The sequence below is a fragment of the Delphinus delphis genome, chromosome 7 (assembly GCF_949987515.2).
Source record: "Delphinus delphis chromosome 7, mDelDel1.2, whole genome shotgun sequence".
In the NCBI taxonomy this organism is placed as follows: Eukaryota; Metazoa; Chordata; class Mammalia; order Artiodactyla; family Delphinidae; genus Delphinus; species Delphinus delphis.
The window spans coordinates 66,758,895-66,784,140 of NC_082689.1; the positions used below are offsets into that span (position 1 = coordinate 66,758,895).

General features: G+C 37.1%; 1 protein-coding gene across 2 annotated transcripts in view; it reads left to right on the forward strand.

Annotated features, from left to right (window-relative positions):
• Positions 1 to 1,360: 1,360 nt before the first annotated feature.
• The window catches only part of SLC38A11 (solute carrier family 38 member 11), a 52,769-nt gene continuing 28,883 nt past the window's right edge, over positions 1,361 to 25,246 (forward strand). Inside the window, exons 1-7 of one of the 2 annotated variants that reach the window (XM_060015689.1) lie at positions 1,361 to 1,399; positions 1,882 to 1,999; positions 3,837 to 3,911; positions 10,085 to 10,219; positions 11,091 to 11,156; positions 14,595 to 14,701; positions 16,700 to 16,779. In XM_060015689.1, the coding sequence (XP_059871672.1) occupies positions 1,361 to 1,399; positions 1,882 to 1,999; positions 3,837 to 3,911; positions 10,085 to 10,219; positions 11,091 to 11,156; positions 14,595 to 14,701; positions 16,700 to 16,779 (620 nt within the window). Of the gene's footprint in view, positions 1,400 to 1,881; positions 2,000 to 3,836; positions 3,912 to 10,084; positions 10,220 to 11,090; positions 11,157 to 14,594; positions 14,702 to 16,699; positions 16,780 to 25,246 lie in introns of those variants that run through there. The other variant, XM_060015690.1, reaches the window with a different exon arrangement.

Sequence of the window (25,246 nt, forward strand, 5' to 3'; positions counted from 1 at the left end):
CAAAATACTAGTATTTGTTTCTTTGATAGTGGAGAGTATATGAAGTTTATAGTTCTCTTTAGGTTTTTCTATGTTTTTTAAATGCTTCATAATTTTAAATAAATGTTTATGAAAAAAGAACCACTTGAATTATTGGAGAAGTAGATGTTGCGTTATATTACCGCTCTAACTATCCTTGAAATTGTTCTCTACGTATTCTGTCTCTTTGTGATTGAATATTCTCTGGGCCTGCTTCCTCACCTGTAATGTAAGAGGGGTGAACAGATGGTCATTTCAGATTCTTTGTAGCTCAGATACTCTAAGTGCCTTTCCTTCCCCATCCGCTGACACCCTGTCCCGCCACCATTTTTTTTTTTTTTTTTTTTTTTTTTGCTGTACGCGGGCCTCTCACTGTTGTGGCCCCTCCCGCCGCGGAGCACAGGCTCCGGACGCGCAGGCCCAGCAGCCATGGCTCACGGGCCCAGCCGCTCCGCGGCATGTGGGATCCTCCCGGACCGGGTCACGAACCCGTGTCCCCTGCATCGGCAGGCGGACTCCCAACCACTGCGCCACCAGGGAAGCCCCCGCCACCTTTTTAAGGTTCGTTACCTGACTCCATCTTTCTTTCCATTCTCCAAGTCTCCTTTTCTGAAAAGTCACCCGGAAACACTTGACCAAAGCATGCTCAGTAATCAAATTTGCTAAAACTCGAGAAAAGCTTTTTAACAGTTCCACATTTTCATCTGTCAGCTCTGACGGAAATCGGTGTAGGGAGCAGCAGGAGGAAGCAATAGAAAAGACGCTCCCTGGGAACAGGTGTGCTAGTGCGTTCTTACCTGGACGTCAGACTCCAGTCAAGGAGCAGATAATTTGGGAATGGACTATAAGGCCAGCTTAACTCTGTACAATCCGAGCAAGTCAGCGTGGACGCAACATATTGTACTTTGCAGCAGTTGGTTGGGTGGGAGGCGAGGGGAGAGAGGCCGCAGCTGGAGGTTTAAAAAAAAAAAAAGACAAGGAAAAAAAGGCGAGGTGCTGGGAGAGAGGGCTGCCCGAATCAGAAACACCCTGTAGCGTCTCCGCCTCAGGAGGAAGGCGTATTTCGCAACCTCCGAGGGAAATCGCCTCGGCCGCGGCGTCCAAGTGAGCTGCGGCCGCAGCCCGCGCAGCCCGCGCAGCCCGCGCAGCCCGCGCAGCCCGCGCAGCCCGCGCAGCCCGCGCAGCCCGCGCAGCCCGCGCAGCCCGCGCAGCCCGCGCAGCCCGCCCCCAACTCGCCTGCCGCGCGCTGACCCCGGGCTTGGAGGTCGCGGAGGAGGCTGTTCTGGCGAGTCGAGTACCCGCGCCCGCGAACCTTCCACCTGCAGAGGACCCGGGTGCAGCCATGGGCTACCAGGGTCAGCGGCCCGTCGTCCCGCCACAGGTAACGAGACTGGGGCTGGTTCTGAAGGCAGGTCATTCGTTCGTTCACCCTGCAACAGCGTTTAGCTACCTTCACCCAGCGTCTTGATGTAGCACCACAGAAGGTTCTCCAGGAGAAAAAAGAAATTTTGCCTTGATCTTTTTTTTTTCATAGCGGGCACTTTTCAATATAACCCCTTTAATTTCACAAAAATCACATCCTTTGCTCCCTAAGAGATTCTAAAGTACTAGGATTTCATGCAGTAGTCCACGAACTTGGTGCAGCTGTAATCAGGACATTTTAGGATGGAGTTTGTTCACAGGCTCTGTTTGAATTACTTGATATTGTTGTTACTCTATTATTATCCTCATTTTCTTATCGTTATTGGCATTACTTATTACTAATATCATGTTAGTCTCCTAAATTGCATATTTGTCTTACAGTTTTCTGAATTTTTGAGCTAGTTAAATATTTTTTAATTGCACTTTTATATACTAAAATAGAGCCATCTAGATGACAGAGAAACCCTCGTTTCTGAACATAAGGACAAAGGGAAAACTTGTCGTCAGTCTGCTGCTGTTTTTAATGTTGTCAACTCGATTATAGGATCTGGTATAATAGGTAAGTTTTTTTTTTAATTTTCAGTGAAAAGGCCAAATTTAAGACACTTATTATGTTGCTAGTATTCATAGGTTAATTTTAAAGGAAAAAATCTTAAATGATAAAATTGGTAATTGTTTTTTCATAAAAGCCTTCCCTTTTTTCCAATGTAACAATGTGCACACATCAGTCTCTCTTATCAGTCTCTCTTAGGTTTTTCTATGTTTTTTAAATGCTTCATAATTTTAAATAAATGTTTATGAAAAACATAACATAACTGATACTAAAAATGGGGTGGTGATTCACACTCTTTCCACATTTGAGAGCATCCTCCGTGTGTGATAGATTAAGGTGGAGCTGCAGATGGGAGATTGCTGAATTTTTTTTTCATAGGCTGCATCGTCAAGTGATAATGTTACCTAATTTACTTTTTTCCCTGTTCCTGGAGTGGCCAACCGTTACTTGAATCACCTTTCCATAACCTTCTAGAGGTGTAGAACCTCCAGATACTTGCAAATATTGGAGATACAAAAGTTTAATGTGAAAACATAACAATCGTGAAGAATCAAATCCACGTAATATTTCCTTACCCATTTATAGAGTATTAAATTTTAAAGTACAAACTTATTATGATATATCAGTTGTAAATATAATTTAATCAATAAATAGAAATGGTTTTTTAAATGATTTTTTAAAACAAAGGAGCCAAATAATCAGAATTGAAAGAAATGAGCCTCTCATATTTTCCCAATTTGAAGCAAAGGAAAAGTTCAGAAAAAATTAAGTGCGTTGCGTTATAATAATAAAGGCAGTTATTTTTTCAGCGCTTTTGTTATTTGAAACATCCAATGTAAGGAAAAGCAAGGACAAAACAAAATCCTGCAAATACTCATTGAGAATATTACTTTTTCCTGTAAAGTTATGACATTTTAGTCTCAGTCATCTGGATTGAGTTACTTTTCTTAACTTTCACAAGTTGATGTATTTCTTGATTTTACTTTCCATATACAGACAATTTTTTTTTTCAAATGGTAAATAAACTGTAGGAAACTGAGGCAAAGTAGTAGCAAGTAGGCGTAAAGACTTTTTTGAAATTCAGCCTCCATGTACCATAGAGGTGTAGGCCGAATTCCAGAGTTAATTCCTGATATGAACACTTTAAGCTGATTCATGTCAACTTAAAAAGTACTTCTTAATTAGGCTCAGCAGATTTTTGAAAGGGGAAAGTTTTCAGAGAATAAATATTCTGGGTGGAATTATTTTAAGTACATTTTATTTTAAATGTTTCATTGTCCATAATCTAAAATTGCCCATTTCCAAAAAAGATTCATAAGAAATAACATTACATACTCCTTTCAGCTTTATAAAAAATACTTTTGCCTTCTCATTTTCCTCTCCTTTTCCTACAGAGTTGCCCATTTTGACCCCAGGGTTGGTCTTTCCTCAAATCTCATAACCCTTCTATACTCTTGTTATCATCTCTGTTTTCCCGGCCAGCACATAAAGGAGAGCTCTGGGTCATTACTCTCCACATATTCTAGGTCATATGTCCCCCTCACCCTGAAGGGAACATTATTTGTGTGAACTGTCATCTGTTTTTCATTTGATGCTTTCTTACTCTTATTTTTCCACCTCATAAACTTGCTCACTTGACATGCCCTTAACTTACAACATTTTATTCTGAAATAGGCGTTAATATGCTAACATTTAATTTTAATATTCATATACACTGTTTAAAACTATGTCATATAAATATGTCAATTTACTTAGCCTATTATATACAGAAATTGGGGGAAAACTTCCGTGTTTCCATATGTTTTATTAATGTGATGAGTGGGACATTTTATGTTTTTTCCAGGATTGCCTTATTCAATGAAGCAAGCTGGCTTTCCTCTGGGAATATTGCTTTTATTCTGGGTTTCATATGTTACAGGTAAAATGCTATGTAATTGATTATTCCTGCAATTTAAATTGTGCAATGACTGTTTTACACAAACACACACACACACACACGCCCTGTAATTGAATTTCCTAATTAAAAAGTGCATCAAAGAATCCTAAAGAATTTAAACATTTGTATCTGAGGAGATTTACTTTCCTTGCTAATCCTCTGAACAGATTAGAAAAGCATTATATATTACCAAGCCTAAATCCTTTTCATGTGCCTTTTCACTTTATGCCAAACGTGGTAGATAGAGGAGTCACTTTAAAGACTGATTAAGGCCAAGACCGTACTCTGAAAATGCAGACATCAGGGATTCCTTTCCCACAAAAACCTCGGGCAGGTGCACACAGATGAACAACCTTTTTGAGCTCTGTTTGTGCAGGTGGCACCAAGAGCCCCGGTGCTCAACCAGCAGGGATCCCCACTCCCTCCCCACCTTACCCCGCCTGCCCAGCCTCCTGCCTGCCACTGTCTGCAAGGGCAGCAATAAGGTGCTTCTGTATCGCTTCTTCTGTTCTGCTTCCCGCTTTCCGTGTAACATGTTCATTCACACCCATTCCCCTGTCTGAGTGCAGGCTTTACAACTCCTAATCATCTTCTCTTCCTGTTGTTCTCACCCCTGCCCTGTCGTCCCCCCAGTTCACCTCAAGGCAAACACAAGGTCTTTCCTCTACCTTAGTATCACTGCGAAAGAGGCAGCAATCACAAACAGACACCCACTGCAGTGGTTGCTGCTAGGGGGCTGCTATGTGTGATCACCTAGATGCCCTTTACCAGGTAATACAAAACACCTCAGCTGTCCCCTGCTCCAGAGTGGCGACCTGGGCCTTAACAGTATCACCTTCCTGTGAGGTTATGAACCCCAGCCACCATTTCCCCGATGACTGAGTAACAGAAACCCCAAAGCTGTCCTCCTTGCCTCTGGGAGGGACCAATGTGTGGGGCCGTTGGAGCTCCAGAGCGCCACCACTGCAGGGCTTGGGCTGCAGCTGCTCTCCCCCGAGATCGAGTCCTGGTGAGCTGTTCCCCTGCCCTATCTTTTCACTCCCCTTCTCCTAAGAGCACTCCCTCAAATCTCTTGCCCAAGAATCTCTGTCTCAGCTCTACTTCTAGAGACTCTGACTAAGATGCCATCCCTCATAAAATCTCAGGCTTCCAAAACCAGCCTGTAACTCAGCTGTTTTTCCTCAGGCTGAGGAAGAAAGTAAAGCATGCAGCAGGTACCAAAGTCAGAGCGGCAGAGGCCCTCAACTCCCTTCCTCCCTGCTTCTCACCACCCACCACTCCCTAAACCTAAGATGCTTTTAGCTTCTACAGCTCTTAATTTGTAGCTTAAGATCCATAATTTAGTAATGTGGAATCTGTGACTTTGTGCTTATTCAGAGTTGCTGATGTTTAACAAGTGTATTTTATTTATGAGCACATTTATCACACTCAAAAACCCTATTCAAGGATTTACCCTTGTCGTTTTTAATTTCCTGTTTTCCAGTCAATCAGTACTGACAAATAATTAATTTCCTCCCAGGCATAATAACCAAGGCTTGTTTAAGTGCATTATGAACATGTACACACATTGTAAACCAGTAGACAGAAAGCATTTAAAAATATATATCACCTAAGGATTCAATCAATAATTAAGGAGAATGAATAGTTTCTTAAAGCCAAGTCACGTTATACATACATAGATCATAATGTGAATAACTCTCTCAACTGATGCTATACGTAAACCTACAGCAATGTCTGTGAGCAGTCCTTTGCAAAGTTATATGTTGCAACTAATCAGCAGAAATTAGTTACTCAGTAATTTGGCTGCATGATGAAAATCCTTAAATAATTTTGATAAATTAAGGATGACCACACAGACACAAAAAATAATTATAGACTGTGATTCATTTTGTTCCTTAATTAGGATTTTAAGAGCAAAATCTACAAGTAGGGTTATAATATTGAATTGTTCTTTAAATTGACACTAATTATACAGTTGTTTGTCTCTACAATTATTCTTTTGTCTTTTTAAGGCCTTTGTCTTTTCAATGAGTTATGTCCAGTTCAACAAGTAGTGTTTCTAAGTTCTGTTTTCATGTTTGTGAAATGTTGGAGAACAAGAAAGAATTGTAAATATTTACAACAAATGATTTTATTTTAATTTACTTTAAGGTTCTCATATTTGTTGATTAGAGTAAAATAATTTTTATTGTCCAAGTATACATAATGATGTAAAAGAAAATTTTCCTGTTAAATAACGTACACTCATTCATGGATTATCTAAAATTTGCATACAGTACATTTAAAGGGAGATCAAAATGTTATAGTGATATTTGAGATTCCTAAAACTTTTAAGAGCTTTATCTATAGCCCGTATAGCATTTGTTATTGACTAAATTCTTAGAAAATTGTTACTTTTAAGCAGTACATTTTGAACTGTTGTACAATTCAGCAGTCTCATCCCAAGCATACAGTTCTTCACCAAAACTTTACAACATCTGTGAAACTGGTTACCTCCTGTTACTCCAGTCCTCACTGATTCTCTTCCTTGGCCAATAAGTTGCTTTTCAGTTTTCCTGCCTTTAGCATCTGTCTTTTGCTTTCTGATCCGTCCTCCATATTACTGCAAAAGTTATTTTTACGAAACCTCAGCCTGATCTGATATTCCCCCAGTCAAAACGTTCCAAGACTCTATAATGACAACAGAAAAAAATTTATTGCATTTAAATTCTTTCATGGTTCGGCCACAGTCTGCATTTCTGGTCTTATCTCCCACTAATATGACCTCTCTTTCACCCTGTCACCGACACTGCCCTGTGTGGGACTTATGTTTTAGCCATTCTGGACTATTCCATTACCCACATGTAGAATATACCTTCACACTGACTTCCCATAGATAGTCCCCCTGCTTGACATTTTTTTTTTCTTCTCTACCTGGTGAAATCCTGTTTATCCTTCAAGGCACTACTCAGCTCTTCTGTGAAGCTTTTCCTAGTTTTAAACAAAGGATATAGGATGAATTACTATGTCATTTGTGCTTGCAGAATATTTTAAAATATATTTATTAAGTCATTTATCATATTACATTTGAATCAGATATATAGACACCTAGCAATCCTGCTTTATTGATCACTGATTCATTCAACAGATATTTACTGACACTGCTGCCATTATAACAATGATAGCAATGATAGCTATAGCAATGATAGCATTATTCCTGCCCACATGAAGCTCACAATGTAGTACATTCGGCAGAAAAAAACACACATAATTATAATACTTCATGAAAAATACCATAATACAAATATGTGCATGACAATAGGGATACTGGCATTTAATCCAGCCTTAAAGGAGCAGACATGTTTTGGGGAGGAAAAGACAGCTTCACTGACTGTTTATGAAAAAATGTGAGAGAGCAAAGAAAATGGAAGGGTACTCCAAGCAGACGGTAATGTGGAAATGCAAGAGAGAACTATGTAAGTGATTCAGCCTGGCTAAAGTATAGGGTTGATGTTGGTAAGTGGAAAGAGATGAAGTTAGAGAGGTTTGCAGAGGCATTTTTGAAGGCTCCCATGTAATGATAATCATTACCATTTCCTGAAGACTGGCTAGATGCCAAGCATAATGCAGCCACTATACTTAATCCTTCTGACTCCATAAAGTAGGTATTCATGTTCTACTTTTTATGGAGGAGGAAATTGAGACCAGTAGGTTAACATGATTTGCCCAAGGTCTGCAGTTACTGGCAACAGAGTTGAGATTTTGGTTAAATGCATGGATTCTGGAGCTAGACTACCAGGGTCTGAGTCCTGTCTCTCCTTTATTCTGTGAAATTTAGCAATTTACTTAAGCTTCTGTGCCTCACTTTTCTCATCTATCAAATGGGGGATCATAATGGCACCTACTTAGGGCTGTTGTGTTGATGAAACACGTTAATATACATAAAGCATTTAGAAAAAGGTCTGGCAGACAGAAAGTGTTGTGAAGTATTTGCTAGTGTTTTTGTGGTTTTTATCATCGTTACCGTCATTATCATCAGACTCCAAATACAATGTTTTTCCACCTCAACACACAGCCTATAGAAGATAACTAAAAATAGCATGAGTTCTCATTCATTTAGCCTCCATAGTGTGCCAAGCATTGTGGTAGGCATTTAAACATCATCATCCTCATAGACTCTTCAAGGTTGGGGTATTGCCGTACTTTACAGATGAAACTCAGAGTCCTTCATCCAAGATCCCACAGCTAATAAACAGTTTTTTTCTGGAAAAAAATTATGAAAAAGTGTTGGTTTTTATCCAAAGGCATCAAAGTATTCCCCTGGAGGATTTTAAGCAGAAAACATGGTCAGATTTATTCTGTGGTCAGATTCATCTGGTACAGGGGGGAGGTCAAGAAAGTCTTAGTAGGGAGGGGATAGTGGATGAGAGAACTAATAGGAGTTTTTGCAGTAATCCAAGCAAGACGTGATAAAGGCCTAAGCCCTAAAGTAAAACAGGTTAGAGACTAGAAGTGAGGAGATATAGTTGAATAATTTATGATGCAGTAGTTAATGGACTTAGTGACCAAAGGAAAATAGAAGGTGATGGATAATGAGAAGTCTAGTGTGATTCTCAAGTTTATCTTGATATTATTCACAGTTTGGAGAAATATGAATGCAGAAGCAGGTTCCAAAACAAATATATAAATTTTAATTTGGATATCTGAAATCAAGATGCCTATGAGGTCTTCAAGGTAAAATGTTTATTAGGCAGCTAGATGTAGAAATCTGGAGTTTTGGGAGAAATCTGGGCTGGAGGTACAAATTTGGGAGTTACTAACATCTTTATGAAAATTGAAAGCATGACCATGAATAGGATCACATTAGGACATCTTGAAGAGTGAGGAAAAAGTCCAAGAATCCAGGGTTTGAAGAGAGTTAAAGAAACGTGAAAAACTAAATGGCCCAAAAGATAGGAGGAAATCCAAGAGAAAGTGATGTCAGAAAGGCCAAGGGAGGATGGTTGAGAAACAAGGGAATGGTAAACAGGGAGAAAATGCTACTGAAAAAGCAAATATGATTAATATTTAGGAGGTATCAATTGGATTTATCAACTTGGAGCTCATTGATGAACTTGTTAAAAGAAGTTTCAGTGAACTGGGGGTGGGGAATCAAGGTGGAAACAACATTGCAATGATTTGTATTTTCTTCTTTGTATTCTAGTACATTTCCAAATAACTTGATTAAAAATTCACCTGTGATGGAAGCATGAGCAAGAAAAAAGAAAAAGCAGGAATCACACCCTCTGTGTAGCTGTGTACCCAATACAACTGCAGTGTCATTCACTAGGTGTTCAAAAAACATTAGGTTAAATGAAAGAGACTTTTAGTTATATATTTTCTGTATATTTGTGTCTTCAATTTCAACACTAAAAGTGGAACTTGGGAATTCTCTGGCGTTCCAGTGGTTAGGACTCCGAGCTCTTACTGCCAAGGGCACGGTTCAATCCCTGGTCAGGGTACTAAGATCCCACAAGCCACACGATGCGGCCAAATAAATAAATAAACAAAAAGAAAATTGGCCATCTCTGTTTTTTAAAAAAAAAAGTGGAACTTAAATCTCTAAAATGTAAATTTCAAAAAAAAAATTCTTAGAGTGCTCTCTTAACTATAATAATAATATAGTAAAGTAAACCATAATAACTATAAAGTTACTAGTTGTACTTTGTTATAAAACAAATGATCTGATTCTCCTAAATCTATTTTTTCTTCTGAATGCTTCCAGCACGTTTTATTCTCGGTCTTCACATGTTGAACGCCTATGAGATATTGGATTACCTACATTCTGTTGCTTGGACAATTGAGCCACATCCTGTTAATAGTCATCGCACTGGTTAGGTTAAGAAAGTAAAATGGAAAATTGAAGCTTTAACTCTAGTCTGCATACCCTCATCTGTCCAGTTCATTGATGGATATATGAAGTCTATTTGCATCTCGATTGAAAAATAGATAACTGGAAACAGTACAGTTTTATGAAAGATAAAGTTTTATGAAAAGAAAGTAAGACTTGCCATGCTAATTTACTGTAGCATTAAACTCTTCTTTAAAGTTCTTTTTTTCTTTAAGTCAAAACACTAAAAAAAAAAAATTGTGCTAAATGTAATCTGACATTTGTTTAATGATTATTTTTGCCACAGACTTTTCCCTTGTTTTATTGATAAAAGGAGGGGCCCTCTCTGGGACAGACACTTACCAGTCTTTGGTCAATAAAACTTTTGGCTTTCCAGGATATCTCCTACTGTCTGTTCTACAATTTTTGTATCCTTTCATAGGTAAGGATGAATATGAAATTGAATATTGTAAGTATTTTCATAAACGGCCATTTCTGAATAAAATAGTTTTAATAGTCATTAAAGAATACTAGTAGTTGAAATATTTTCCACATTAAGTGTTTATCTTTAGCCATTTTTCCCTTGTTTTCTGTTCCTTTTGGTCAGTTTTCTGAGTATTTCATTGAAATAAAGTGAGCGTGATTCTGAGTTAATGCTTGTGATTCCCTAGCTTGATGAAAAATAGAATGATAGATTTCTTCTAAGGCTAAAATTTTTTTGAAAACCTAAGGATTTGTGGAAGTCATGTCCAAGGCCAACGTGCTGTTTAAAGTTTGCACCCAGCACTTCTTAAATAAGCAAAATGTTAACGTTCATCAGTGGCCAAATTGACTTCATTTTCAAAATAAGTAATACAGAAGCTATTGTTCAAACTAGTTTCTTATGTCTCTTCAGAAAGCTAAGAATATATTTCTCCAAAATTTTACTTTTTCAAATGAGGTGATATTTTGGAGCCTTGACAGTTTTCTATTATTGTTCCTCACTTTGAGCAAAATATGTGTTCCTAAAGAGTATTTGGAAACTGAACTTTAATAACAAAACAAATTGCATTTTAAATGACTACCAAAACTCACTATTATTTAAAGATGTTCTGGAAAGAATCAATTTGTGAAGGGAAAATCTTTTGTAATACAAACTGATATTCTCCCACAAATCTGCTGTCTAGTTATTTTTAAAGTTGTACATATTTGTAATCACAATATATATTTGAAAGTAGACTATTTGGGAAGTGATAACTGATTGCTTTCAAAATATTCAAGATGAAATATGTGATGGCTTGTTGGTGACTGTATTGTTTTAATTATGTGTTTAGCTATGATAAGTTACAACATAATAACTGGAGATACTTTGAGCAAAGTTTTCCAAAGAATCCCTGGAGGTAAGTCAGTATATTTATTTTATATAGTTTTCCATAGTTAATGTGATTCATAATAATTTAAAAATAAAATATTTGCAAGTGGAGGAATTGGATGACTTCAAATATCCAGTAATATCCATGATCCAATCTGATCCTAAAGTATTAATCTCTTATATATAGTTTATTTCTAATTTAGCTGTTTAAAAATTATTATTTATATAATTAAAATACTTTATATTTTAAATATCTTATGTATCACTATCTGTAGTATCATTTTTTCATGTAGTGTTTATACTACATCATTTCTTAAATAAGCAAGCTAATCTTTGTCCCCATTATTTGTATTAAGCTACAATTTAATATAGTAAAATTAACCCTTTTTAATGTATAGTCCTATGAGTTTTGACACATGCATATAGTCATATAACCACAGCCACAATCAAAATACAGAACCATTCCGTTATCCCCCCAGATTTTCCTCATTCCCCTTTGTAGTCAAACTTTCTCTCATCTCCAGCCTTAGGGAACCACTGATCTGATTTCTCTTCCTACTTTTGCTTTTCCCAGAATGTCAAATAAATGGCATCTTATAGGAGCTAGCCTTTTGGGTCTGTCCTCTTTCACTTAGTATAGTACATTTGAGATTCTCCATGTTTTGGAGTTTATTAGTAACGTGTTCTTTTTTTCAATTGCTGAGGATTATTTCATTATATGGATATAAACATTTTATCTATCATCCAGTTGAGGGACATTTGGGTTGTTTCCTGTTTGGCTTGATTCTGAAAAAGCCACTGTGAACATTTTAAGTAAACCTTTTCAGCATGTGCCACAACGCCACTCCCTGTTCATCCTTTCACCATATCATGGCTATTTGAATAATTCAGAGATTGTGAGTCTTTTTGCTTTGAAGAGTTCCTCGTCCAAGCCACATAATCCCCATTTCATAGTCGCCTAACTTTATAGTTGTTATTATCCTTCAAATTGATACAAAAACACCTTTTCTCTTAGTGTGTGAATCACCCATCCTAGAAACATGCCAACAAAATGAAACAAAACGTAAAACTGGAAATTGTGCCTATTCCTCTCACAGGGTTTAGTGGAAACTGAAACCAAGGAGATTTGAGCGTCAAATCACTGACCCACTACTTGCTAGCTGTGTGACCTTGAGAAGGTTAATGCCCTCGCTGAGTTCTAGCCCCTCATCTCTAAATTATGAATTAGAGTATCACCTGCTTCATAGAATTATGGTGTGAAACGAGAGACAACGCAGACAGTGCCTAGCATATAGGAGGTGTACCCAGCACTGTTAGCTGTTATCTGTAGGTGCTGTCATAGCCCCCAGCCTCCAAATCCTGTTTTCATAAACTGAGATTAGGTGAGTGGATAGAATGTTAAGGAAAATGAGAAGAATATAATACCATATATACAATATGATCTAAATTATGTAAATTTTCTATTTCCATAAATAAGGAAAAAATAAAAAACATATCCACATATAAACTGTGGTTATCTTTTAATTGTGCGATTCATGGGAATTTTTTGTTTCCTTTGCTTTTTTCAGTTTTTCAAAGGAGCATTATTAATTTAGAAAAAATTCTTTCTTTTTTCTTATTTAAGAAGTAATACATATGTATGAGGAAAATGTTAGAAAACATAGCATAGTCTCTTTCTCTTGGGACAACCAAGTAGGCGTAATCCTACCAACACTTCCTTCCTTCTTTCCTTTTCTCCTTCCTTTTTAATCTATACTTTCAGAATTTTAAGGATACATGTAACTTGAGACATCCGTATAAATAAGATAACACTATATTAGTAGAGCAAACAGTTTGAAAGGGTAAACAGACCAGATACACAAATAATTTAATTCATATTATGTTTACCAGAAATATGTAAGTAGTTGAGTTCAAGGGTTTTGGAACTTGACTTTCCTGTTTTATTGTTTTGACTCACAACGTTATGACGATTGTTTAGTTATGACTGAGTTAAACAAAAACCCACGATTAATATTTCCATTCTGGTATATACGTGTGTGTGTTTGTGTGTGTGTGTATAACTTATGCCATTTTGAAATTCCCACCTTGGAACTTCCTTATACGTTAGTTTATTAGCCATATAAGAAAACTAGTCTTACTCTTCAGAGTAATAGCTCTCTTTTTTTGTTTTTGTTTTTTACCACATTCACTTACTTATTTGACAGACTTGGCTTCTACAGATTTTAGATTTTGCAGAAATTAATGCACAAAGACTTGGTACCACTGAGGACATTTCGAAAGTATAATCACATGATCTCTGAAGGAATTCAATATGAGCTAAAAATTTAAACAATAGTGTCTTCATTGGAATAGATACATAGCTCCTAAAGTGAATACTGTGATTAGCACAGCTTTAAATATATATATATATATATAAATCCTTGTAAGTATGTTTTATTTTATGTTTACAAATTTTGTTTGTATTTGATCTCTCTCTCTCTCTCTCTCTCTCTCTCTCTCGCGCGCGCGCACACACACACACACACACACACACACTATATATATATATATATATATATATATATATATATATATTATTTCCTTGTTTTGATAGCCAAGAGTCTGCAGTGAATAAATACCAGGTTTCAGCAGCTTCCCTATGACATCTTCCCTATCCAAAAAGTTGCTTTGTCTGCTTTCCTTCAGGGAAATCACTTCTTTCTCAATAGAAGGGTAGAAATATAGTGAATATTTTTATCAAAACCTTGAGGTTTGAAATTTTAAGTTGTACTGATCAAGTCTCTCTGGAATACAGAAGTTAGAAAAAAAAAAAGCCACAGAACCTACCATTTCCCCATGTTGCTTACTTTATGAATGAAGGGTTTTGCCATTAGAGGGTTTAGGACAAGGAGTGACATAATGTCTTTAGCCTTTGGAAAGGATCTCTGTAGTTTCTAGGTTAAAAGTATACACTAAGGGGGCTTCCTTGGTGGTGCAGTGGTTGAGAGTCTGCCTGCCAGTGCAGGGGACACGAGTTCGTGCCCCGGTCCGGGAAGATCCCACGTGCCGCGGAGCCTCACGTCCGGAGCCTGTGCTCTGCAACGGGAGAGGCCACAACAGTGAGAGGCCCGCGTAACGCAAAAAAAAAAAAAAATATATATATATATATATATATATATATATATACACACACATACACTAAGAGGACAAAGGAAGGAAGAAGCAGGACAACTGATGCAGAGGCTACTAAAATAATTTGAATGCAAAATATTATAACATTATTTGAATTATAGGTTCATCCTTAAGTTACTTTGTATTTACATTTTTCGTGAATTATTTCTGTTTTTACATGGTTGTATGGAATTTATTCAAAATTGTCATTTATGTAGCGCTTTGTATTAATTAAGTCATTTTTTTAATTAAATATTTGACTACTTGTGTCACTGGTGTTACTCATAAACACTTTATAATATTTATTGTGTTTTAGTTGATCCTGAAAACTTGCTTATTGGTCACCATTTCATTATTGTGCTTTCCACTGTTGCCTTTACTCTGCCTTTGTCCTTGTATCGAGATATAGCGAAACTTGGAAAGGTAATTTTTACATTTTAAATAGGCAAAGAAATGCACTTTGTTACCTGCATTAATTTTGTCAAACTGCTATCTCTATGGCCAAGTTCTTAATTACAGTATTCATCTTTAGTTTCTTTTAGTTTACTTATAATTGTATTGGAGTAAACTATGTTTGATATTTTATCTTATTTGGGGGAACTGATGGTTAAATACTTGATGACTATGAAATAAATAGGTCCTCTCTTTTCTTTTTTTAAGGTAGATACTCTGACACAGACAGCATACTTTAATTTTAGAAAATATAAAGAACTCTATTTAAACCAAGTCTATTTACTGAAAAATCTAGTCTATTTTCTATCATTCTTTGTAGATAGTCATTTAAACAATTTAAAATTACATTAACTTTAATGAAGTAAGAATGAATCACTTCATTGGCTTAAAATTTTTTTGTAAATTACAATGTCTATTGTGCCCATTTTTTATCCAGTGAATTTAAATGTCAATATTTGATTGATTAATTGTTGAGAATTTGGCCAATATTTATGATTCTTATTGCTAAAGAGAAATGGTTATTTATTTCTAATGAAACCAACCAAGTACGTATTCAACTCACCACATATGCTTATCTGCATGCATTAGCCTTTATCTGGCTGTATTTTATTTCCTTACTCTCATGAAGTGTTTGTATTTTACTCAGAATATTATTGGTGTTGCATCCTCATTATGCCAAACATTCTGATAAAAAAAATTTTTTTTAAGTTATTCATGTGTTTTTACATTCTATTTTGAAAAATCCAATAGGTAATTAGTTTCACTTTTCACTGTGATGTTTCGTGTGTATCCACAGTGATGAAGCCCCCTCTTCCAGGTAGAGCTGAGAATGGGGATGATATTCCAGAGTTTTCTGACCATGCTCCTTCCTTCCATAAGAGGCATCTAGAAATAAACTGAAGTGTATTAAAAGGAACTTTTTTGGTGAATTTTCTGAAATGTCTGAACTGTTTTCCATTCCACATGCTCAATGTAGACATAAATGCTTCCTTCTGAGAGCAAAAGGCAAGGCATTTATGAAAAGAAAGCTAATGTTCCATCATATTACTAATACTTGAACATTTTGACCCTAAGTGTCCCTTAAAAATGTCATATTGATGTATTTAAATAAATCTCCCATGAGCAAAGCAGAGTAGTTAGAAAACACTGATCTGGAGTCAGGCTGAGCCTCTGAGTTCCCCACGGGCCACTTTCTAGCTATGTGACCGGATTCTTTCCCAATATCTGAGTGGATCAGAGGACTTATAATAGAACCTTCTCTCTAGTTAAAAACTAACAACCCAGGAAACAAGATTAATGACAAATGAAATAAAAGCAATTTTATATTTTTCTTATCAGACAAAAATTTCTAAATTGTGCTTATCCATTTAAAAAATTAAGAGTAGAACACAGATTTAATGTTAAGAGTGCAAAGAACACATATACACACAGACCAGTTTATATTGTAACCAGTTAAAATAGTGACAGAAGAGAGAGGAAGTAGCAGAGAAGACTCTAGAAACACAGACCAAAGGACAAAACCACAGAGGAAAATTAGACTTAATAGAGCTAGAAAGCAGCAAGGAAAAAGCAGAGGCATCCCAAAATGTGTGTGAGTGGGTGGGGGGACGTTGTATAGGAAGGGGCAGGGTAGGATAACGACAGAAGCAAGAAGCAATTATAGATAGAAAAAAGCACAAGTCAACACTAAAATAAAACCTGAAGAAAAATGGAAACATAATTTCCCTTTATGAAATAGTCATATTTGGTACTTGTTCTATTTGGGGGGAAAAGAACTAAGACTAAGATCTAATAAAAAATTTACCTGCCTTAGATTATCAATACCAATCTGTAAGAATAAACTACTAAAGAATTGTATTTTAAAAACTGTACATAAGTTTACTCAAGTAAAAAGTGAATCACCTAATATTTTCAATAAAATTGTCTCTATTCTAAACTGACCATATATCTTTACATTTTCTTTTTCAGATCTCTCTTATTTCTACAGTTTTAACAACTCTGATTCTTGGAATTGTAATGGCAAGGGTAGTTTCATTGGGTCCACACATGTAAGTTTTGTTGCTTCATTGGTTGATATTTGATTTATACCCATCATTCAGATGTTCATATGATATATTATAAATGCAGAAACATAAAGTTATAATGGTACCAGAAGCATCATTTATCTTCAGTATTTGACAAAATGAGAGAAAATGATTACGTTTAAGTAGTAGCTGATGGGATTAAACTGAGTTTGCTTATTATTTTAATGGCCTGCCTAAAGAATTAAAATAAGGAAGGGATTTTGAATAGTGAGAAATAGGAACAAGGTAGAGAAGTGGTAGATGGCAGAAAGAGGAGAAATGGTAGATGGTAGAAATTTCTGTATCTATCTCACAGATGGATTTGTTCTTAACAAAGTTTTCACCAGTCTAGGTTGAAATGAGAAGAGTAAAGAATATAGTGGATGTTTTTCTCTATTTAATGAAATGTGGTCACCTTGAAAACCACCCTTTATTCTCTACTAAGATTATATTCTTTAATTGTGTTAAAATGCTTTGTCATTTGTGAACTAATAGTGATAGTTGGTAATGATATTTGTTTGTTTTTTACATTATTATTTGGCCAAATAAAATGTTGGGAACTTGGCATTGGTTCCACAAATTTTAAAAATGTTACTTAGCCGTGAAATTCAAAGTAGAGATTCTACTGATCTAAACCACACAGTTCTTATGCTTTGATTATAGAATAGATTTATCAGATAAGGACTGGGTAGTTTGTATCCACAGTCCCAAGAGAATGCAGTAATGAAACTAGCTTAAAATAGCTTTAAACACAAAATTGGGTTCCCACAATGCACAATAACTATTTGTTGAATAAATTAATAAATAATACATTATGGAGTTTCCATGACACCTTAAATATTTTCTTTATCTTACATAAGACAAATAAAATTAATTTAAGACAATCTCTAACATAGTGCAAGGAACATGCTGGGTCTTCAGTTGTTATCTGTGAGGAAAAAAAGAAACTTGGTGAATAGCTATAATTGATAATGCCATCCCCCAGGTTAACTTATTTTTTTCCTACTGAACATTGTTCTGCAAAACCACTTCATCTTCCACTATATATGACTTATGTCAGGCTTCTTAATTTACCAGGAAAATACCAAAAATTATGCCTTAAATTTATTTGAAAGGAAGTATGAAATATCTAGACTAACTACATTTCATATGGTCTTTTCTTTAAAAAAAAAAACTTTTTTTAAGGTTTTCAATAAAAGGAGATAGCATAAATATCTGTAATGTTTATATTAATGTTATCTTCAAATAACTTAGTCCCAGTTCATAGTTGTATTAGTCAGTTTGGCCTGCTGGAACAAAGTACTACAGACGGGGTGACATGAACAACAGATATTTATTTTCTCATAGTTCTGCAGGCTGGCAGCTTGGTTGGGTTCTGGTGAGGGATTTCTTCCTGACTTGCAGATGCCTGCCTTTCCTGCTGTGTCCTCATGTGGCAGACAGAGGGAGAGACAGCAAGCTCTCTGGTGTCTCCTCTTATAAAGGCACTAATCCCAGTAAGAGTGTCCTACCCTCATGACCTCTTCTAAACCTAATTATCTCCCAAAGTCCTCATCCTTACATACCATCACGAATTTGGGTTAGGGCTTCAACATGAATTTTGTGGGGAGCACAATTCAGTCCATAGCGATAGTGTTTTTGAAATGTACCTGGTTCACTTCAATATGGCCATTTATTCCTTCATCTAGTAAACACTTATTGAGTACCTGTGGCTTCTAACTATTTTGCTGTGCAGCACTTACTGCACATTGTTCACGATCAACTATGGATGAGGGATTTATTTTAAAAACAAAAAAGAAAAAGAAATGACAATACAGTATTAGGAGTGCAAAATAGAAGCATAAATGAGGGGCAGTGTCAGCACCGAAGAAGAGAGTTCTTGATAGTCTGAATTAAGGAAGGCTTCCTAGAGGAAGAGAAATATGATCTGGACGTTTTGAAAGAGGAATCTGAATTTTTCCAGATAGATAAGGGTGTGAAAGGCATTACAGGCCTGGGAAAGGTAAGCTTAAAAGCACAAAAACACATATTAAATTCTACTGGATGTATTTAACATCTATAATATTGGTACTGTATTCTGCTCTGGTTTTCAGAAGCTGAATTCACAGCAACGAAAGGCTAATAAGTGTATTGAACAAAATACACTAATAATTTTTGCTTAAAATTTTTACTTTTATAAGCCAGAACTATTTTAATTGAAGCCTTTATCATGTAGAGAATAAAGTTATAATAAAAGGTGTTAATAGATTTGGGAAATAGAGTACTATGAGGGAATATTGAGGGGAAAAAAAGCAAGCAGCTAAAAGTTGGAAGTAAATAAATAAGCCATTAGTTGAGCCCAAGCAGAACAGTTTAAAGCAATGATTTTCAACTCTGGCTTCACATTAGAATTACCTGAGTAGCTTTAAAAAATGCTGATGCCAGGGCCCTACTTGCAGAGATTCTGAAGGAATTGATGTAGGGGTCAGGCAACTGGATTTATTACTTAATGGTTTTGAGTTTGTGAACAAAGATCTCGAGCCTCTTGGTTTGAAGAGATTAAAATCATGAGTACACATTTTAACTGACACATTTCTAAAAATAGGCCAGAGATTTTGTTATTTTAGTTACTGTTGTGTCGTTATTTTTCATGATTCATCCTTCAGTTATTTTTTTCAGTGTCTTCTATATACAAAATGTGTGTGAAATACTATTGTGAACACAAAGAGAAAGTATCTCTGCTCTGAGGGGTGCACAGTTTAGTGGGGAAGATAAGATGATACAAATGACTGTCATATAGGCAGTGTATCTTGATACAAAGGAAAGAGGAAGGAGAAGCCACTTCCTGGTGGTGCTAAATGAATTGATTTTTATGGCCAAGAGCTATTTATTTCTGTTATAAACAAAATGTGACCTGTATCTTTTTAACCTTCCTCTAGTGCTGATAATCATATTTTATCTGCGTCTTTGAAATTTTTCTAATAACAGGGATTATTTAGTTAACTCTTTCAATATTTACATGTTAAGGAAGTGTGTTTTTTAATACTGTGCTGCCTTTTATTTCTGTTTGAATACTACTGCAAACAACTTCTGTTTGTCCAGATTTACAATCAGGCTAATCAAATCCCATGTTTAGGGGCTGGCATAGTAGCTAGTCAGGCAGGCTTTTCTCTGAAAATATGACAGCCACGAATGCTTATAATCCATCAAACATGAGAAATTCAATACCCCATGTGTGTTTTTCCTCATTTTTTTGTTCAGATGAATGATCAGAAACCCTGTACTTTTTCATAGGACTTTTAAAGTGATATTTGAAAAAGATCTTTAAACCCAGTATCAGAAAAGAGGAAGGTCTGCAATGGCGACTGGTATTGACCTTGTTACTATGGAAACACCTTGGTAGTGGTTGTGTTTTAAAAATAAAACATACAATTCAATTTCCTTTTCCATAACTCATAGGGCCATCAACTCTGCTTTTTGATATGATTTCAAATATCTCACAGTCCAATGACTTTCATTTCTTTTTGGAAATAATGTGCAGTTTTATTGTGTTTTCTAACCTTTCGCTTTCTAAAACCTGAGGTGACAACGCAATCTAATTGCTTTCCAGAAAGTGTGCTAGATCAAAATGCAATAACACATTTCTCCCATTTTTTTTCAAACTACAATCAGAGGCATTATCACTGTGAAAACCTTCATTCTGTGCCTCATTAATATTCAGTTCTTTACATTCAGGATGGAAATGATAGCATGCAGTCCAAATTTATAACTAGTCTCCCTTCATATAACATCTCTTTTACAGCATTTTAATCAATAGTGTACTGTGTTCCAAACATAATTTCAAAAAATGTGTCTACACTTTTAACAGGTATTTATGCATATAAAATGTGCCTTTTGCAAGGATCTCAATACATACTAGTTTTGTTACCCCTTATTCATTCTAATCCTGAAATTCCACAATTATAGCTCTATATAAAGAGGAACTAGAGGGGATTAAAGAAGGATCAGAAAAAAATGGTTAAAGACAAAGGAATAGTGCATATTTGAAAAGGGAATGATTAGTTCTGGCAGATACCAGCCACTGATTTGTTTTGATGGTGCATAAATTATTGCCGTTTTTGTTGCAGACGACAACAACCGTAGAACCATAACTGGTTGAGGCAAGAGAGAATTTATTGACACACACAGCTATAAAGTTCAAGGCTATTTCTGTTATTAGGTTTGGTTGGATTTAGGAGCTCAGTCAACAAAATCATAGTTTTTCTTTTTTTATCCTTTGGCTTCATATCCTATTTTGGCTCTAGTGTCTGAAAGACTTTCCCCTTATTGTGACAAGACGGCAATGGCAATCTTAGCCTACATCTATTCAAGTCCAAGTCCATAAAAATAGAAAGAGCTTTCTCTTTTATTTTACCTCAAACCTCAATTCCAGTATTAGTTCTGATTGGCTCTAGTGAGGACCCATGACGATCATGCCTTGTACTGAGTTGCTTATGTTTATGTTACATGACTACCTTTGAGGCTAAGGATGGGATCAGCTCAGCTAAAGCACACAGACTCTGAGCAGAGGAAAAGGTATCCCAAAGGAAATCAAGGCAATGATGATGCCACAGGAAGCGGGAGTAGACTGCATGGTGTAAACTACAGATATCCACTTGAGGTGACAGGAGGTTACTGGTGACCTTCAGGCGTTTCAATCAAATGATAAAGTTGGAAAGTAGCTTAGAGAGAATTAAGATCTAAGTGAATTTGGCCAAAAAAAAAAAAAAACCCTTTTGTTTTTTAAGAGCCTCAATGAATGAAAATCTCAGGACAAAACAGTGGCTTAAGGCAGTAAGACTAAAAACTACCGTTTTTACCATGGGAGATATGGAACATGTTATAGACCAAGGCAGAAGATGGAGTGAAAGTCCCCCAGGAGATCTTGAAAAGTTGGAATTCATGATATAGAGTGCTCCTTGGAGAGGATTGAAGTCATGAGATAATGAAAATGATCTTAGGACATTAAAAATTTCATACAAAAACATTCTCTGGCAAAGAATATGTTCCTAAGGCTGCTTCCATGCTAACAAAATTTGCTCGCTCATTTGCTAAAATACCATTTGACTCTGTTCTGTAGCACTGCTAGAGCTAGTGTTAAGTTTTCCCAGACCAACTGCTGACATGAAGCAACAAATAGAACCATCATGTGACTTGAGTCTGCATGAAAATAGAAAAAAACAGCTGTAAGACAATATGTTCTCTGAGAAGATCAGTCCAGTCCCTGTGTTAGTGGAGCTGAAGGAGCAGCCTGGGTTGCTCAGTGTTAAGGATTCATCCCACTCATCATCAATTTTTTTTTTTTTTTGCGGTACGCGGGCCTCTCACTGTTGTGGCCTCTCCCGTTTCGGAGTACAGGCTCCGGATGCGCAGGCTCAGCGGCCATGGCTCACGGACCCAGCCGCTCCACGGCATGTGGGATCCTCCCGGACCGGGGCACGAACCTGTGTCTCCTGCATCGGCAGGTGGACTCTCAACCACTGCGCCACCAGGGAAGCCCATCAATTATTTTTTTATAAATGGCTGCCTTAGTGAAATGTGCCACCTGTGTGTTATTTCCGATAAGAAGCCAGACTGGTCTGTGGTACAGATTAACAACCAAAGAGCAAAAATCGAGTCACCTGTTCTTTCAGCTAATAAGCATTTATTAAATGTCTGGCTTATGCCAGTCACTCTTCTAGGTATTGAGGCTGCCAAGATGAGGAAAGCACAGTCCATGACCTCAGATATTTATAGTTTGTGAATGGGGAGAATAGACAGTTAATCTCAATATAATATTTAATAGAATTATGGCAAAACGCAATGGAAACAGGAAGGGCCCTTAGCCCAACCTGGGCAGGCAAGTAATATTTCAAGATAAGACAGTATGTGATCTGCTGTTTTTAAAACAATGTACTGGGATTAGCTGGGTCAAAAAAGGAGAGAAGGGAGGAGTGGGAAGCTACTGTTGGCAGAAATGAGTGAGGCCCAGAGGTGTGAGGTGTATAAGGACCTAAAGATTTAACGTTAACAGGAGGTACCTGGAGAAGAAGGACACTGCCACTGGTTGGGGGAACTATCAAAGAAAATAAAAGTGCATCCCTTGAGAATTTTCTCAAAAACTCTATCTTGCTTTTATGTTTCTCCTCGAATATATATTTTATCATAGTTTTAACAATGGTCATGTCTCCATATTATCTCTTTTGAAAAACTGCCGAATATTGGTGCTTTCCTAATCTACTGACCTCTGCTCTCTCATCGCCACCACCTGTACAGCGTCTGTGTTAGGGAAGTAACTAGAATGTTGGTGATCCTGAGTTGAAAGTTCAGCTAGAGAGAACGAAGAAATGATCGTAGAGAGGTTGGTAGAGACCAACATGGAAGGAAAGCTTTACATGTAGTGCCAAGAAAGTTGGATTTGTTCTTTAGTTGATGGGACATTGAAAGTTCTTCAGCAGGACAGTAACCACAGCGAATCTTCATTTTGGACTTCTCGCACCGCAGAGGTGAGGATAGATAGGGGTTAAAGGCCTGGGAGGAGGCTCTCTGGAGGCAAGCATCCAGGCAAAAGACAACTGGAACAGTATAAAGGCAAGATTGGCAGGAAAGAAAAGGAAACAGAGGAGGGTGTTGCCAAGGTTTCCAGCTTGGACATCCAGAATTGTAGATGGTCCAGAACTCACCACCAAAAGGAGAAAATGAAAAAGTCTGTCCATCCAGTAAAGCATTTACTAAATGCTTGGGAACATCGATGAAAAACCCCAGCTTATTTTAAGTTGTTAACCAGGATAAAAAAGGAAGCAGGTCTGGAAAAAACATAAATTTTTAATTTTAATATCAATTTTGAGTAACCCTTGGGGTGGAGAGAGAGGAAAAGGAAGTTTTGGAAATGCAAGTTTAGAGTTTAGGGAGAGTCTGATATGAACAGGATTGTACAGGGACAGCATATAATAATAAGGTGGGGTGGGGAATTCCCTGCCGGCCCCTTGGTTGGGACTCCTCGCTTCCACTGTTGGTGGGGAGGGAGGGGGGCACGGGTTCGATCCCTGGTCGGGGAACTGGGATCCCACAAGCTGCATGGCACAGCCAATAATAATAATAATGTGAAGAGATTATTATTAGTAGAACCCCAATGGTAAATACAATTGACCCTTGAACAGCATGCGTTTGAACTGCTCGGGTCCATTTATTCGGGAATTTTTTTTTCAATAGTAAATACTGCAGTACTACACAATCACAATTGGTTGAATCCACAAATGCGAAACTCAGATAGGGAGGGTCAACTATAGGTTATACTTGGATTTTCGACTGCTCTGACGGTCAGTGCCCCTAAGCCCTGCATTGTTCAAGGGTCAACTTCTATCATCTGGAGTTCACATCTGAAATTACATTTATTTTAATATAAACCTTGAGCACTTCCGTTTAAAAACAAAAGGATCCGGGCCTCCCTGGTGGCGCAGTGGTTGAGAGTCCGCCTGCCGCTGCAGGAGACACGGCTCGTGCCCCGGTCCGGGAAGATCCCACATGCCGCGGAGCGGCTGGGCCCGTGAGCCATGAACGCTGAGCCTGCGCGTCCGGAGCCTGTGCTCCGCAACGGGAGAGGCCACAACAGTAAGAGGCCCACGTACCGCAAAAAAAAAAAAAAAAAAAAAAGGATCCGTTTTGATGTTTAGGGTGATACCAGGAAGAATGTTCCTGAACAGCTGTATGTGTTCATGTGGACCACAGCTGTCTATAGAACAGACTCAGAAGAAAAGTGAGGTGGGAGCGAGGAAATGGCAGAGAGCTGTCAGCTGATGTGGAGCTAGGGAAGTGGGCAGATCTGCTTATGTCACTCATAGCTTGTGGTGTGACAGGAAACGTGGAGCCTTTGTGTGCCAACCAGAGCACTAAACTCCCAGATGTATCTGGTTGAAGAGGTTAATATGTAAGGCTCTCTTAAGAAAAACGCAGGCTCTGCCGAGATTGTCTGATTTGGAAGGTGCCTGTGTTTAGCTGAAAAGAGTTTGGTCAGGTACAACAGACACATGTGGTGTCTGACCTCCTGATCGGAGGTCAGATGTTCTGGTGATCAGAAGCAATCCCTATGCAGCTTGTTTTCTCCAGTCTGTGAAGACTGGAGATGTATTTGGTGGGACTTGCTTCCTACTTGCTTATTACTACAAATCTACTGTTATAAAGATAAGGAAAAGTATGTCTTTCAAAATAGGATGCAAAACCTGAATCCAAGAACCCAAACTGAGATAATTTTGCAAAATGAATTTAAGCCCCGAAAACCTCCCCACCTCGCACACATAAGGAAAAGGCTTCTAAAAATTTTATAATTAAGCATGTCTGGATTTTTCAGAGTAAGAGAAGCAATCATTCTTGTAAAAGTATTTGCAAACTGCTACAAGCCAAGCTGTATTCCTGTCAGTATTAAAATATGTTAAAACACTGGAAGCATTGCTTTTTA